Genomic DNA, 18396 nt, shown 5'->3' on the forward strand with positions numbered 1-18396 from the left:
CCTGACACTGGATGTTGTCTGCTCGACGCTTATATAGTGTTCTCAGTTATTCTTTATGACATAATAAAGGGCTTTGTGATGCATGAGTGTGAAGCAACATAATAAAGGGTTTTGTGATGCATGAGTGTGAAGCAAGCATGATGCATGATGAAACATTACTAGCTGAAATTACTAGCTGAAACATTACACATGCGATAAGATCTTTTTCCCGAAATTAGAATCGATAAGAGAATCGATAAAGAATCGTATCGTTAAGCAATATCGATAATGGAATCGGAATCGTAAAAATCTTATCAATTCCCATCCCTAGTCACGGGGGTGCTGGAGCCAATCCCAGCCAACTATGGGCAGTAGGCCGGGTACACCCTTAATTGGTTGCCAGCCAATTGCGGGGCACAAGGTAACAAACAACCATTCGCGCACAAACTCACACCTAGGGGCAATTAAGAGTGTTCGATCAGCCTACCATGCATGTTTTTGGGATGTGGGGGAAACCGGAGTACCCGAAGAAAACCCACACAGGCATGGGGAGAACATGCAAACTCCACACTAGTGTTGTATCGGTCGCGAACGATTCGTTCTTTTTGAACGAATTGTTTGGGTGAACGAGACCGAACTAATCACCATCTGCACTGATTCGTTCTATGAAGTTAGGGCTTGTTCGCAGCGTGGGAGGGCGTTGAGCAAGCGGCAGCGTCTTCTGACATCGCACACGACCAATCGGACGCCAGCCTCATCACGGGCAGGGGAGGGAGCGGAAACAGAATCAGGGCGTCTGTCACTCACTTCCACGTGTAGCCAATAAGCAGCCAGCGTGCACGCAAGGGGACAAGACTGAGTTATGTCACTTCCCGTTCAGTGACTCGGTCCTCCGGTTCCTGACCTAGCTTGCTGCTAACGTGACTTTCCAGTAATGCGGTGAACGAGTCAAAAAATGGAAGGAAATGACTTTGTCACGCATTTGTTAATGTGGAGCCTATGAAATGCTGCTCAAACAGACAAAACACCACACAAATCTAGCGAGCATGGTTTAGTGTACTTTTCTCAACAGACTCAGGACTACCTATGACTGACGACATACTATCAAATTTACAGTAGTTTAAAACACGGGTAGCTAAAAAAAAAAAACACGGGTAGCTATGAGGCAAGCAAAAGTGAGCTGCGGTCGCGTGACGGCAGTGAAGGGGGCAGAGAACTGTCACTATATGGAGGCTTCATGGCAGCGATATTTACCTCATATGTGCACAGAAAAAAAGAATATTTAGTATGATCACCATAATACTGATTTGCAATGAAACTGTATATACATGTCAATTTTTTCCGATTGTTTTATTTTTTTTCGTGTCAGAGCGTGTTGCGTGTTGGTTGGTTTGACAAATTATGTCCATCCGTCCATCATGTGCTACTCAAGCGCCCAAAAACAACGCACGCGGACACGGGAGATGTCGCAATATGTCTACATTTTTCTTAACAGACTAATGAGAGTAGAATGGCAACATCATAAAGAGCAAACAATTATTTCTCGTCAGCATTTGACGATCCGAGATGAGGGGACGACAGGGGAGCTGACCGGATTATTTTAATTGTTAATACCTGTGCAAAAATTCAATACGATCATCTTAATACAGATTTGCAATTAAAATGTCAAATATCAAAATGTAGTATTGTTTTTATTTCAGAGCAGCACATTTGACAACTAGCTATTTACACTTTAGTTTTATCAATAGTGACCTAAAATAATAGTGATGAGCATAAAAACTAAAATACAACAGAGCGAGAGGTAAATATGATGTGTTGGTCGTTCCATATTTAGAAATTAAACTTTCGATTTTTTTTTTTCGTGACAGCAAGCATGCCGTGTTGGCTAGTAGCAGCAGCATTGTATATGTGATCAAGATCATGCTAAAGAAAGTCCGTGCGCCCCCGACCCCAAACCCCCACTCCCCCCACAAAAGGAAAATGTTTAACCGTGTCCTAAATCGAAATGCAAGCACGAGCCATGACTTTGATCCCATTGAACTAGGACAGACGACGCGGAAGTTCTCCCTCGCTTTTGCAGCAGCGGGAGGGAGACGAGGCTGTCTGTGAAAGCAGAATGATATCGCCTGTCACTCATTTCTGAAACTACGACGAGTGGTCAATGAGGAGCCTGTGTGCAAGAGAGGGAGGGACCAAGCAATGTCACTTCCCGTTCAGTTATACTGCGAAGCGGTCTTTGGTGATTCGTTCGGCAACGTCACTTCCCGTTCACTAACCGAACGATTCATTTGGGCGGGGAGGGAGGTGAGGGGGGCGAACGATTCGTTGAACGATTTGTTTGAACGAATCTTTTTACTGAACGAACCGGAATGGATTCGTTTACTCAAGTGAACGGCAGATCCCGTCACTACTCCACACAGGATGGCCAGAGACCAGGATTGAAGAACTATGAGGCGGACGTGTCAACCACTCTGCCACCGTGCCGCCACTATTATTATGACTATTATATTATTATTCCGATTTTTATTCAAAATGTATTTGTTTTGCTCTGTGTAATTGCTATATGCAATAGTACCAGCATCACTTATTAAGGATTTAGGGTAGGTTTCCGCGCTAAGGAACGAACTAATGGAATTATAATGTATTCTAATGGAAAAATCCTGCTCGACCTTCGGCCATTTCGACTTACAAACAAGGTCCTGGAATTACCGTATTGACCCGAATATAAGACGGTGTTTTTTGCATTAAAGTAAGAATGAAAACCTGGGGGACGTCTTATAACTGCGGCCTAAAAAAAAAAAAATTTTTTTTTTAAACTGCGGCCTAGACATATACCCATTCACGACGCTGGATGGCGCCAGTCATCAATGAATCGAATGCTGAACGCGACTCCGGCGGCCAAAGCGAACCCCTGACACGAAGAAGAAAGTGGTAAGAAGGAAAAGAGAAGAAAATACCGGTAATGGAAGAGATAACCGAAAATGGAGAAACTTCGCGACAATTTGGAGAAAAGTGGGTCGAAGATTGGCCAGGTTAACTGGCAGCTGAGGAGAAGTTATGACGCAAACTTCAGCCATTCATTTATGAATTTGATTGCACTTTAGTTTACATATTTAAATGTTAAATGTTTAAATGTTCAGATATTAAGTTTTGAATGCGAAATTAAATGCCTTTTCTCTCAAATATATTGTTATAATCATTTGTTTCAGATGTATTGTAATTGTTTTCTGTATAAAAATTAATTTGGTGTTCAAAAATTCTTTTTTCAAACTTGAGTCTTTGAAAAACAGGGGGTCGTCTTATAATCGGGGTCGTCTTATATTCGGGCCAATACGGTAACTTGTAATGTAGAGGTACCTCTGTATTTGCCTAGATGAGCTACCCCTGTGACATAAATTTGAAAAAATATTTGCCACCCCTCAAAAAGTTCCTGCCGCCCTCTCGCCACCCCACAAATAATTTTCTAGCTCCGCCCCTGTAGCGCAATAATAGGAACATAACGGTTTGTTCATGTGTGTGTCCGTCCGTGTATTTGTCCCCCCCACAATGCATGTTCAGAAAAATAGCACCCCCAGAATGCCGCATGGGTTTTCCTAGTAGTTGTCCCAAAGGCAAGGATAAAAGAGTATTCCCCTAGCTATCCCCGAGCCCAGCGTGCCTCCCCCCGTTTCCGTTCTCCGCACACGGTGGTCGACGCAGAACGGCTGAAGACTTGCGGACATGGGAGTACAAATCGAAACCATCAAGCCGGGCGACGGTGGGTACACCTCGCCGAGTTTTCACTTCATTTGGCCGGTGCGGTCTTCTGGACTCTGTCCGACGATCTTGTCCCCATCTCTCTCGTCCCTTTGCAGGACAGACGTTTCCCAAGAAGGGGCAACGCGTCGTGGTGCACTATGTCGGTAAGCACGGGTGTTAAAAACCTGAAACTTACTCGTTTAGGCATCTTTCCTTTTGAATTCCCATCTTTATATGCTTTGTCGTAATGGTCAAATATCCTTAGTTTCCACTTTAGTTAAGGAGTTCCTCACGTTCTTTCGGGGAGAACTCAGTGGTCAAGCGTGAAGTCTTGTGGGCTTCCCTTAGCGTCGCTAGCTACGAGAACAAGAACAAATTCAATTCCAGCTACTGAATGTTTTTGAACGCCGTTAGAACGTTCGAATGGACGCCGCCGCTCGGATTTGGATGGCTAACGGGCGAGTTAACGGCATGCCTCATGCTATTCAATAAACGGCTAACTTTGGCTAGTCGGCTAATCGTAGCCAGATGGGAAAGACACTTTCCAGCCCTGTTCCATTATAAATCAGCCCAAATTACAACCTCCCATTTAAAATAAGGCATTGCAACTCTATGTATATTTTTGTATTATAACCAGGAAAATAATATGTCATCATTGGAGGACACATTGTAGTGGAATCATTCCTGTTATACCTAAAAGCATCATGGGAGATGTAGTAGAAGTGGTTCAAATGAATTGGACGTCGACTAGTGATAAACCAATTCACAGCAGGATGAAAATAGCTAGTTTTTCCTGTTCCTGCTGTAGAATGAACCCATGTAGCGATAATTGTTAAATTGCTATACTGATCGTTCATCGTTATCGTGAGCCTTGTATAGCAAATCGTATCGTATCGTATTGCAGCATATGCAGAGTTTAAGGGGGAGCCATCTGGAGCCAGCCCCCCGATGGCTGAAAAGTGTCATTGCACGTAATTGACTTTCCTACATATGATTTTAAAATTGAAGAGTTTTCCGGTAAAATATTGTTGATAAAAGTTGTAAAGCCATGTCACAAACAACAAAATGAATGCAATTAACAAAAAAAAAAAAAAAAATTGTGATGGGTCACAATTAGGGTTGGTCCGATCATGTTTTTTTTGCTCCCGATCCGATCCCGATCGTTTTAGTTTGAGTAGCTGCCAATCCCGATATTTCCCGATCCGATTGCTTTTTTTTTTTTTTTTTTTGCTCCCGATTCAATTCCAATCATTCCCGATAATTTTTCCCGATCATATACATTTTGGCAATGCATTAAGAAAAGAATGAATAAAGCTCGGACGAATATATACATTCAACATACAGTACAAAAGTACTGTATTTGTTTATTATGACAATAAATCCTCAAGATGGCATTTACATTATTAACATTCTTTCTGTGAGAGGGATCCACAGATAGAAAGACTTGTAATTCTTAAAGGATAAATTTGACTTTGTATATTGTGACTAAATATTGCCATCTAGTGTATTTGTTGAGCTTTCAGTAAATGATACAGTAGCCATTTAACTTCTGCCCAAATGCATGATGGGAAGTGCAACCATGACTGTGCGTAGTAGCACCAATTGATTTATCTTCTCTGCTTTGGGAAATTACATAGGGTGTTAAGAAAAAGATCAACTACTACCTTTCTTCCCCACATTGCTTCCCACGATATTTCTTATTGCTGAGGGAGGGATTGTAAGGCTTTAGCCCAGGGGTGTCCAATCTTTTTGCAAAGGGGGCCAGATTTGGTGTGGTAAAAATGTGGGGGGCCGACCTTGGCTGACGTGCTTTGCGTAGAACAATATATTTAAGCAAATTTTAGCAAGCCATTTTGTGTTATACATTTACTTTATAATGTTTTTAAATTAATCATTTCAACAGTCTCGCTACTAACCTTTGTGGCGTTCTCTTTCGACTCTCGGGCTCTTGCAAAATACTGCTGCTGTGAAATTAAACTAGCTTCAAGTTGCGTCAATTTCTCGCTGCGTATCTTCCCTGTAATCTTGTCGTACATGTCATCGTGTCTTGTTGGTAATATCGCCTCACATTGAACTCTCTAAAAACAGCGACTATCTCTTTGCAAATGAGGCAGACACAAATGTTGCGTATTTCAGTGAAAAAAATAGTCCAGTTTCCACCTATCCTTGAAGCGTTGGCCGTCGCAGTCAACTTTCTTTGTTTTTGTTGTTGATTGTCGCCATTTCAGAAAATTGGAAGTCAAGGGTCACACGGGGTAATGTTGCTTAGAGTACTGCTGCCTTTTAGTGGGTAAATGAGGAGCAGCATTTAGTATAGCTACTTCATTTTCTGGTAGCAGTACTGCTGACCAATTTATTAAGTCTGTGTGCGGGCCAGACGTCATTGATGTTATGACAGAGGCTGGGGGCCGGATGAAATTTGACCAGGGGCCACATTTGGCCCCCGGGCCGCGCTTTGGACATGTCTGCTTTAGCCAATTTAAAAAAAAAAAAAACTCCAAAGACTGCCAAAATTCACTCTACTCATTTTACGTTGCCTTTTAGCTCTATATATAGGTAAAACGGTGCCATTATAGATTGAACGCAACAATGCGTGAGTGGATCGTGCAGCGCATGCGTTAATTGCGTTAAATATTTTAACGTGATTAATTAAAAAAAAAAAAAAGATTACCGCCGTTAACGCGATAAATTTTATAGCCCTACTTTAAGCCAAAACTGAAGACTCTGGATGAGTGTAGACTTTTTGTCTGTAACGTTAAATACAATTAGAAAACGATTTAATTAAAAAAATATATATATATATTAAAAAAAGGTATGTCTGAAATTTTTTTGCCGATTCCGATACTTTGAAAATTACGTGATCGGATGCCGATCGATCGGGACATCTTTCACAATTATTATTATTATTTTTATTGTTTCAGCTCTACAGTCCCTGACAAAAGTCTTGTCGCTTATCCATTTTGTAGAAACAATTGCTAATAACCTGACTTTTAATTATTCAATTGGTTTCAGAAATGGCTCATATGAAAGCTAAGACCCTCCCAAATGATGTTGAATGTACAAAAATATATTTGTTTCACTGAAAAAAGATTTCTCATTTAATGACGACATAAAGGTCAAATTTTGGCAAGATAAAAGTTTCGTCGCCTACAGAAAGTAGTGTGAAAATTGAAGGAAAAATGTACTTCAAATACAAAAATATGTTACATAACATAAGTGAATTATGTAGTGGTGCTATGACATCCAAATTTAATATTTTGTATGACCTCCATGGGCGTGAAGGACTGCATCCATGCGGTTCGGCAATGATTCATACAATTTATTGATGAAGTCATCAGGAACATCAAAGAAAGCAGTCTTGCAGGCCTCCCAAAGTTCATCAACACTCTTGGGTTTCGTGTTCCATGCTTCCTCTTTCATCCTACCCCAGACATGCTCAGTGATGTTCATGTCTGGTGACTGGGCTGGCCAGTCCTGGACGATCTTGAACTTCTTTGCCTTGAGGAACTTTGAGGTAAAGATTGAAGTATGCATCCTGCTGCAGAATTTGTCCCTTTTTATGGTTAGGAATGTAAGAGGCAACTAAGGTTTGTTGATATTTCAGACTATTTATCCCTCTGGATGCAGATGATTAAAAAAACGTGTGGCATTTGCCAAGGCCCACAGCCTGTCAAAAGGATGGACGCTGGAAAAGTGGCAAAAGGTGGACTTTTCAGATGAATTTTCCATTGAATTACACCACAGTCGCCGGAAATATTGTAGGAGACCTACTGGAGCCCGCATGGATCAGAGATTCACTCAGAAAACAGTCAAGTTTGGTGGTGGCAAAATCATGGTTTGTGGTTACATCCAGTATGGGGGTGTGCAAGAGATCTGGAGGGTGGAAGGCAACATAAATAGTCTGAAATATCAACAAATCTTAGCTGCCTCTTACATTCCTAAGCATAAAAAGGGACAAATTCTGCAGCAGGATGGTGCTCCATCTCGACCTCAAAGTTCCTCAAGGCAAAGAAGATCAAGATCCTCTAGGACTGGCCAGCCCAGTCACCAGACATGAACAGGATGAAAGAGGAAGCATGGAAGACGAAACCCAAGAATGTTAATGAACTCTTGGAGGCATGCAAGACTGCTTTCTTTGATGTTCCTGATGACTTCATCAATAGATTGTATGAATTCTTGACGAAGCCCATGGAAGTCATACAAAATATGAAATTTGGATCTCACAGCACCACGACTTAGTTAGCATATGTTATGTATGTTTTGTATTTGAAGTACATTTTTTGTTCAAATTTCACACTACTTTCTGTAGGCGACAAACTTTTGTCTTGCCCAAATTTGACATTTATGTCTTCATTAAATGATAAATCTTTTTTCAGTGAAACAAATATATTTTTTGTTCATTCAACATAATTTGGGAGGGTCTTAGCTTTCATATGAGCCATTTCTGAAACCAATTGAATAATTAGAAGTCAGGTTATTAGCAATTGTTTCTACAAAATGGATAAGCGAAAAGACTTTTGTCAGGGACTGTAGTTACATGCATAAATGACCATATTAAAGGGATCCTCTATTTTTAAGACAAGTAAGTCTTAAAAGATAAATGTTAGTATGAGTTATAATAATTTGATATTAAAACCCCTCTTAATGTTTTTGTTTTAATAAAGTTTGTAAAATTATTTTAAGCGATAGGTCGCCATTCTTGTTACGTCGCAGTGCGTGACGTCACTGGTCCCGTTGACGAAATTCCAGCGTGTCACTCGTTAGCTTTCCCAACATGTCGTCAGTTCTACCCTTCCTATTTGAACCAGATCTGAAAAGTGAAGAGCAGGACAGCACTGTCGGTCGTTCACAAGATGAGCTTCAGGGAAATAATGCGTGCAGCAAATACCTGATAAGACAAAAGTTGGGCAAAACTGGTGATGCGAGAGAGTCCAGTTGGGAACTCCGGTTGGGAGCGAGAGAGTATGCAGTCTGGTTTTATTAGCAGATTTTCAAGGTAAGCATATTGTGTTTTCAAACTTATACCAATATAATTATGGAGATTGTTAGCATCCAGAGCTGTCGTGTGCTTTACATACAGTACGAGCCAAAGAGCACACCTTGTGTAATCTATGTCTTGTACATTGTAACATGTGGTAGCTAGGATACGTGTATTAAAGTACCAAAAAGGGAAGAAGCTTCCACTATGCACATTTATTCACAAAAAATAATATTTCCACCTTGACCACTCTTCACTCGGGAGCTCAGCAGTAAGCAAACACGCGTTCCCTGACGAACTCTCAACATTGTTGTGAGGTCCACGTCAGAGTCACTGTCGTCACTGTAGCATGCCATAGTGCTTTAATTATTTAGTATGATTTGGGGAAAATTCCCACGAAGAATAGTCAACAAAAAAGATAGCAATACTAATCCAAATACGCGTTTTTTACTCACTCGAAGATCCAGGAATTAGACCGATCCCATGACAATGTCGTAGCTGCGATCAGGCCGTCGACTCCACAAAATAGACTGATCAGAAAAGCCGCTGTGGGACCGATGAATAAAAAAAAAAATGGACAGATCCGAAACCAATATTGCAGGCGCGGTGGGACCGTCGGATCCAGAAAATAGACGGATCCCTTACTTGACTGAGGATCCAGGAAAAATGTTCGGGCGCCAGTTGTAACGCGTAGTGGGTAGGATACATGCATACAGGGAACAAAAAGGGGGAGAAGCTTCCACTTATGCACATTTATTGACTAAAAATAATAATTCCACTTAGACCACTCACTTCACTCCCCTTGTTTCCATTTGACTGGAAATTGCATCCAAAAGCAGCGCATCGTGCCATTTTACTTCGAGTTTAGGCAGCAATAAGCAATTGTTGAACATGAAAGATACCAATGACGTCATCACTGCGAGCCCGCAAACCATGGCGCCAACTAACGGTCAAAATATGGACTAAATATTATAAAATATTGCCGTTGATTTGACATTTTATGTGTTTCTAACAACATATTTTAGTACAAGAGAACAATTGCGGTTTATTAGAGCCTACACGTATTTAAGTTAGAGGATAACTTTAAGGAGCCATGTGCAGATTGTGCATATGGAGTGAAAAGAGTAATATGAGCATATTAAATTGGCGCTTAAAACTCCAATTTAAAATAAATAAATAAATAAATAAAAATGACTGGTCAAATTTGTACTGGGGCACGTGTCCCAGTGAAATATGTCTGGCGATGCCCATGCTGTATTGTGAGCTACCCAGAGTTTCCCCACCCCTATTAAGCACATACATGCAACCGGCCTTGTGTTTAGGAACGCTGTCGGACGGCAAAGTGTTTGACTCTTCGAGGGGTCGAGGAAAGCCATTCAAGTTCAAGATTGGACACCAGGAGGTCATCCGTGGCTGGGAAGAAGGAGTCGCTCAGGTGAGAAGCCGGGATGTTTTTTTTTCTTTTCTTCCTCTCAACTTTTAATGCCTCGGCGGCCTCCACAGATGAGCGTGGGTCAGCGGGCCAAGCTGATCTGTTCGCCGGACTACGCGTACGGCAGCAAGGGTCACCCGGGGATCATACCCCCGAACGCAACACTTACTTTTGACGTGGAGTTGCTGGGTCTGGAGGCCTGAAACGTCCCGACGGCGTCGCGCCATTCTGCTCAACTCGCCAAGGTGATTAAGTATGTACTCACTGGATACAATTGACGACCATAGACGTCCAATTCATTTTGACTTACAAATCGCTGCCAGCCCCCTGAATCAAATTTGATTGGATGCTTATTACTGTCAATAATGTTGAAATACAGTGGGGCAAATAAGTATTTAGTCAACCACTAAATGTGCAAGTTCTCCCACTTGAAAATATTAGAGAGGCCTGTAATTGTCAACATGAGTAAACCTCAACCATGAGAGACAGAATGTGGAAAAAACCCCAGAAAATCACATTGTTTGATTTTTAAAGAATTTATTTGCAAATCATGGTGGAAAATAAGTATTTGGTCAATACAAAAAGTTCATCTCAATACTTTGTTATGTACCCTTTGTTGGCAATAACGGAGGCCCAACGTTTTCTGTAACTCTTCACAAGTTTTTCACACACTGTTGGTGGTATTTTGGCCCATTCTTCCATGCAGATCTCCTCTAGAGCAGTGATGTTTTGGGGCTGTCGTTGGGCAACACGGACTTTCAACTCCCTCCGCAGATTTTCTATGGGGTTGAGATCTGGAGACTGACTAGGCCACTCCAAGACCTTGAAATGCTTCTTACGAAGCCACTCCTTTGTTGCCCTGGCTGTGTCTTTGGGATCATTGTCATGCTGAAAGACCCAGCCACGTCTAATCTTCAATGCCCTTGCTGATGGAAGGAGATTTTCACTCAAAATCTCCAGATACATGGCCCCATTCATTCTTTCCTTTACACAGATCAGTCGTCCTGGTCCCTTTGCAGAAAAACAGCCCCAAAGCATGATGTTTCCACCCCCATGCTTCACAGTGGGTATGATGTTCTTCAGATGCAATTCTGTATTCTTTCTCCTCCAAACACGAGAACCTGTGTTTCTACCAAAAAGTTCTATTTTGGTTTCATCTGACGATAACACATTCCCCCAGTCCTCTTCTGGATCATCCAAATGCTCTCTAGCGAACCGCAGACGCGCCTAGACGTGTACTTTCTTCAGCAGGGGGACACCTCTGGCAGTGCAGGATTTGAGTTCCTGGCGGCGCATTGTGTTACTGATAGTAGCCTTTGTTACTGTGGTCCCAGCTCTATGTAGGTCATTCACTGGGTCCCCCCTTATGGTTCTGGGGTTTTTGCTCACCGTTCTTGTTATCATTTTGACGCCACGGGGTGAGATGTTGCATGGAGCCCCAGATCGAAGGAGATTATCAATGGTGTTGTATAGAAGTGGGAATCTTTGGGCACCTAACGATTCGATTACGATTCAGAGGCTACATTTCGACTACAAATCGATTATTGATGACACTAACCCCCACCCCCACCCCGCTATTAGCTGCTTTTAATGTTTTGTACATTAGTTACAAAAACTGTTTAAAAAAAAAAAAAAAAAAAAAAAAAAACTTGCAAGCTTAAATAAACGACTATTTCAGTATCAAGTTAACAATACATACAAACAATAAATAATATACTCAAATCCCCATTCTGTATCAGCAGCTTTAAACTACTTTCAATTATTTTATTGTTGTGAATCAACCGTTCAAGTTGTTAAAATTGTTCCCGTTACTCCATAATTTCCCTTTTGTCTACTTTTGACATGTGAAAGTTTTAAAACTATTTTAAAGATAGATTCAAGTCAATATTTTACCTATTTAGGAGTATTTTAGATAAAAAGTTAATTAGGTTCGCTTGGAAGGTTCGCTACAACAGCCTTGCAGGGAAGTCTACTGCTTTAAGAAGGCGGCCGTTTACTAACGCACGCATCTAGCTTTCTGTACATGTGCTGCTATCGGCACAGTCTATTTTGCATCTAGTCCTATATAAATATGTATCTACCGTAACATTATGTGAACGTACTTTGTAGCAGCTGTCGGCAGCAGTCAGGTATGTTGTTTTTTTATCTCGCGGCATGAGTTGAGCTAGAGCCGTGAGTTGAGCATTGGCATTACCCGAGGGGCCGGGTAATGGGAAGCATGATGTTTAGCTACACTCGCTCCGTTCCGTCCCGAAGACCGCGCGGCGCGCTGAGTGCGTTTTACTTCCGCTTTATTTGACATATTTCAATAATCGGAATTTGGATGTTTGTGAATCGTTCTCGAATCTTCCTAGGCCGAATCGCAAATAATCTAAGAATCGGAAATTTCGCACACCTCTAGTCTTGTACGTCTTCCATTTTATAATGATTTCTCCCACAGTTGATTTATTTACACCAGGCGTTTTACCTATTGCAGATTCAGTCTTCCCAACCTGGTGCAGGTCTACAATTTTGTCTCTGGTGTCCTTCGACAGCTCTTTGGTCTTGGCCATAGCGGAGTTTGGAGTGTGACTGACTGAGGTTGTGGACAGGTGTCTTTCACACCGATAATGAGTTAAAACAGGTCCCATTTATATAGGTAACGAGCGGAGCCTCGTTAGACCTCGTTAGAAGAAATTAGACCTCTTTGACAGCCAGAAATCTTGCTTGTTTGTAGGTGACCAAATACTTATTTTCCACTCTAATTTGGAAATAAATTCTTTAAAAATCAAACAATGTGATTTTTAGTTTTTTTTCACATTCTGTCTCTCATGGTCGAGGTTTACCCATGTTGACAATTACAGGCATCTCTAATCTTTTCAAGTAGGAGAACTTGCACAATTGGTGGTTGACTAAATACTTATTTGCCCCACTGTATATCATCTTGAAAGACAATTTAAAATAAAAATACAATAGAGAACAACATGCTGAATAAGTGTACAGTGTGTTAATGTTACATGATGCATGAACAACAAAACGCAAACGTGGCCAGTATGTTAACATAACATAGCTATTAAGAGTTATTCAGATAACTATAGCATAAAGAACATGCTAACAAGTTTACCAAACCATCAGTGTCACTCCAAAACAACAAAATAACATGTGAAAGGATATCATAATGTGTTAATAATTTCACACATAAGTCGCTCCCCCAGCCAAACTATGGGGGGAAAAAAACTGCAACTTAAAATCCGTAAAATACGGTACTTCGTTACATTCCACCACTGCTAAAATATGACTAAGACTAATAAGTATTATCGTCCATAAGACAAAGACGAAAATTAGAGATGTCCCGATCGATCGGGTCCGATCACGTCATTTTCAAAGTATCGGTGAAAAAATATCGGCCATGCCTTTTTTTAATATATATATATTTTAATTAAATCGTTTTCTAATTGTATTTAATGTTACAGACATAATATGTTTCACTTATCCAGAGTCTTTTGTGTACGCTTATGGTAGGGTTATCAAATTTATCCCAATAACGGCGGTAATTAATTTAAAAAATAATGTATCATGTTAAAATATTTAACGCAATTAATGCATGCGCTGCACGACCCACTCACGTATTGTCGCGCTCCATCAGTAATGGCGCCGTTTTGCCTATATAGAGAGCTAAAAGGCAGCGTAAAATGAGTAGAGTGAATTGTGGCAGCCTTTGGAGCCTTATTTTAATTGGCTACAGCCTTACAATCCCTCTTCCTACAATTAGAGGAATATCATGGGAAGCTATGTGGGGAAGCAAGGTAGCAATTGATCTTTTTCTTAACACCTTATGTTATATCCCACCGCAGAGAAGATATATCAATTGGTAGCACTACGCACAGTCATGGTTCCACTTCCCATCATGCATTTGGGCATGGCCTTCAGTATCATTTACTGAAAGCTCAACAAATACACTAGATGGCAATATTTAGTCACAATCAGAGGTTGCGCTAGACATTTTCGTTGTCTGTCATTTTGACTGACAGGGTCATAAAAAAACGGTCATAGTCTATTTTTACCGGTCACCTAAATTTTTAAAATGATAATTATGACATATTCAATAGTATTTAGTTTTCATTCATTTCTAATTAATATTGTAACGCTTGCTTGGCGGCGAAAAATTAGACACGGGAGTCGTGGTATTTTTCTCCCTTTTTACTCTGCTTACCGCCAACAACTCCGCCCCCAAAGAAAAAGAGGCAACGATATAGACCCCAATCACCAACGTCACACAATGATCTTAATTGTGGTTGTCAGCTCAAAATCTTCTAAATATATATTAAATGCATCTTACCAGATATAAAATGACTACTACATAGTCTGTGGTGATCGTTTGGTGCCCAGATTTCTTGTGGAATAACAGCAGTCCATCTGCACTCATCCTCCCGGGTCTCTCAGAATACGGTAGAACTTCAAGTCTCTCCGTCTATCTTTTCTGTTACAGCAACCAACCGCCACACACGCCTTCACCATTTTGATTATTAATATTAACGAGCAGAAAAACAGGCCGTAATAGGAGGCATGTACGTAGCGGTAAACATGAACAGCTGACACACAATATGGCGGCTCCAGTCAGGGGGGCGGAGTTGTGGCGTCATGTGATTGGGCGGCAATCTTGTCCATCAATTGGATGACGCGCTGGCACACCGGGTGCACCAATAAGAACCTCGCGTTGATGTGTCAATCACGGTGCCGCTGCCAGACCCCGGTGACGCTACAATATTCTGACAGAAGAGCCAACGACGTCATGCATTAAGAGAGACAATAGCTAATTAATATCGCCACCCTGTGGTCTGGGATGTGAATTGCAACCTGTCAAAATGACGGACGGACGTCAGTTTTTTCCGTCACCGTTTTAAAAAACCGGTCAACGACGGAAAATATCCGGTTAACGCGACCCCTGGTCACAATATACAAAGTCACAAGTCTATCCGTGGATCCCTCTCACAGAAAGAATGTTAATAATGTAAATGCCATCTTGAGGATTTATTGTCATAATAAACAAATACAGTACTTATGTACTGTATGTTGAATGTATATATTCGTCCGAGTTTTATTCATTTTTTTCTTCATGCATTGCCAAAATGTATATGATCGGGAAAAATTATCGGGAATGATTGGAATTGAATCGCGAACAAAAAAAAAGCAATCGGATCGGGAAATATCGGGATTGGCAGATACTCCAACTAAAACGATCGGGATTGGATCGGGAGCAAAAAAACATGATCGGAACAACCCTAACGAAAATTAAAAGGGCTGCCAAAAACGACACTGATGTATGCAATTTTTAGTATACCAAATTTTATGGCTCCCCCACCTGTCAATTCCCACCTTAACAACTATGTATAAGGTTTTTTTGTCATATGCTCAACTGGTATGACAAACTAGTACAGGCTGTAATCCGCTTTTGTTTCCCCCGTAGGTCAAATCCTATCATGGTAATATGAAGAAAAATCCAGATGACTCCCACATAGGACCTGATATTATCTTTCATTATCTTTCGCTCATCCTTTTCATCAGAATATGACTTCATTTCACCTTTTTTATTCAAGCATACCTAGTTCATCAAATTCTTTGTGTTAGACATGTTGTGTTTCCATTTTTTTACTTCAAAATTTAAGTTTTTTTTCTTTCATGTCACTGATATTGTGTGTGTGTGTGTATGTATTTGGGTGGGGGGATTATAAAACGCAGTCGATGTCATTCCTTGTGGCTCTGCGGCCCGTCCTCAATGATCAACTTGACTAGCAGTTATGACTTTTCATCAGAAAAAATAGTTTTGCCTAAGAGCCATTTCTCAATTTCAAGCGCGGCAATGACATATTTTTTTGTGGGACGTGACACGAGGATGTCGAACCAAGCACACGCCGCCGCCAACGACGCTTGTTTATATACGAGCACCAGGTGGTTTTCCGACACAACAGGACACTTTTGTCACGATGGTTGCTTGTTACAAGAAAAATTTAATTGTGGGGAATTGTTTTTTTTTTTTTTTTTTTGCCTCAATAAACTTAGTTCGTTTGCTGCAAATGGTTTCTTGCATGAAAACGTTCACCCACGAGGCACCTTGCGGTTTGTGATTGTGTTTATTTGAAGTTGTGTGTTACATTATGTTCAAAATAAAAGAGTTCAGTCGGATGACGTGTCACGGCTATTTTTCGGATCAAGGGGCGCACTTACTTAGAAGGACTACAATGGTATTAAAAAGTATCCGAAACTTTTGGAATTTCTCACATTTCTGCATAAAATCGCCATCAAGTGTGATCTGATCTTTGTCAAAATCACACAGATGAAAAAACAGGATCTGCTTTAACTAAAACCACCCAAACATGCATAGGTTTTCATTTTTTGATTTGGATAGTAGCAAACAATGACGAAAGGGGGGAAAAATAAGTAAGTGAACCATCACATTTAATATTTTGTGGCCCCACCTTTGGCAGCAATAACTTCAACCAGACGCTTCCTGTAGCTGCTGATCAGTCTGGCACATCGATCAGGATGAATCTTGGCCCATTCTTCTCTACAAAACTGCTGTAATTCTGTCAGATTCCTGGGATGTCTGGCATGAATCGCTGTCATTAGCTCATGCCACCGCATCTCAGTGGGGTTCATCTCTGGACTTTGACTTTGCCACTCCAGAACGTGTATTTTGTTCTTCTGAAACCATTCTGAAGTTTATTTACTTCTGTATTTTGGATCATTGTCTTTTTTCAACATCCATCCACTTTTTAACTTTAGCTGTCTGACAGACTGCCTCAGATTTTCCTGCAAAACATTCTTCTATTAATGATTGCAAGTTGTCCAGGCCCTGAGGTAGCAAAACAGCCCTAAATCATGATGCTACCTCCACCATGCTTCACGGTGGGGATGAGGTGTTGATGTTGGTGAGCTGTTCAATTTTTCCTCCACACATGACGTTGTGTGTTACTCCCAAACAATTCAACTTTGGTTTCATCAGTCCACAAATTATTTTGTCAAAACTCCTTTGGCGTGTCTGTCCTTTTTTGCAAACATTAAACCAGCAATAATGTTTTTTTTTTTAAACAACAGTGGCTTCCTCCGTGGAGTCCTCCCATGAACCCCATTCTTTGCCATAGTTTTACACATAATTGATATGTGCACAGAGATATTGGACCGTGCCAGTGATTTCTGTAAGTCTAGCAGACTCTTGGTTCTTTTTTTACCTCTACGGAGTTTTACCAGAGTTTTACAGAAGATTTTGTATCCTTTCCCAGCTTTATACAAATCAACATTCCTTGATTGCAGGTCTTCAGACAGCTCTTTTGACCGAGCCATGATTCACATTGTAAAGTGCTTCTCATCAAGACATTTCTTACCAGGTGTGTGTTTTATAGTGGGAAGGGCAGCTTGTTTGGTAAAAATTGGTTTCAACTGCCCTTTAAGTCTCTTTAGCCATAGGGTTCACTTATTTATTTTTCCCCATTCTGTCATTGTTTGCATATTATCCTCATTAAAATATGAAAACCTATAAATGTTTGGGTGGTTTTAGTAAAAGCAGACAGTTTTTACATCTGTGTGATTTTGACAAAGATCTGATCACATTTGATGGTGATTCTATGCAGAAATATGAGAAATTCCAAAAGGTCCATCTACTTTTTCATACCACTGTAGGTCATTTATATTGTCTTTCCATATTTTATAAGGATAAAATTGATGATTCCATTATTAAGTGAATTGCAATGCTTTCATTAAGTTCGGACTTACATTGACCCCTTCTCACTTGCTAAATGTGCCAGTCCATTTTTCCACCTCAAATGCACGTTTGATTGGCGAATGACTTGACCCCCCCCCCCCACACACACACACACACTCGCATTCACAGCCCTGAGAGAAATACAACATGCCGCCTGCTCCGCCCCCTTTGAAGACGAGGAATATTCATTAGTATGAAAAGTGCCTTGCCTTGAAAACTTTTTAAAAAAGGTAGTTCAAAATTTTTTGCACTAAAAAAAGGTGACACCTGTAGATAATTTCAAATTTTAAAAAAAATGTTAATACTATATATATATATATATATATATATATATATATATATTAGGGCTGTCAAACAATTAAAATTTTTAATCGAGTTAATCACAGCTTAAAAATTAATCGTAATTAATCGCAATTCAAACCATCTGTAAAATATGCCATATTTTTCTGTAAATTTTTGTTGGAATGGAAAGATAAGACACAAGGCGGATATATACATTCAACATACTGTACGTAAGTACTCTATTTGTTT

The 18396-nt window shown here is 40.5% G+C and overlaps 1 protein-coding gene across 2 annotated transcripts; it reads left to right on the forward strand.

Moving 5' to 3' along the window:
• Positions 1-3466: 3466 nt before the first annotated feature.
• Positions 3467-16289, forward strand: LOC130929058 (peptidyl-prolyl cis-trans isomerase FKBP1A-like). 2 transcript variants are annotated; one of them, XM_057855976.1, is made up of 5 exons: positions 3467-3736; positions 3834-3881; positions 10018-10130; positions 10199-10372; positions 15574-16289. In XM_057855976.1, exons 1-4 carry the CDS (start codon positions 3700-3702, stop codon positions 10328-10330), a joined length of 330 nt encoding a protein of 109 aa, XP_057711959.1. In that variant the 5' UTR covers positions 3467-3699; the 3' UTR covers positions 10331-10372; positions 15574-16289. The 2 variants fall into 2 exon arrangements, 1 of the variants encoding a protein (XP_057711959.1); XR_009066799.1 differs by having other exon boundaries at positions 3469-3736; positions 10199-10380.
• Positions 16290-18396: the final 2107 nt, after the last annotated feature.

The sequence above is a fragment of the Corythoichthys intestinalis genome, chromosome 2, assembly GCF_030265065.1.
Source record: "Corythoichthys intestinalis isolate RoL2023-P3 chromosome 2, ASM3026506v1, whole genome shotgun sequence".
Taxonomy (NCBI): domain Eukaryota; kingdom Metazoa; phylum Chordata; class Actinopteri; order Syngnathiformes; family Syngnathidae; genus Corythoichthys; species Corythoichthys intestinalis.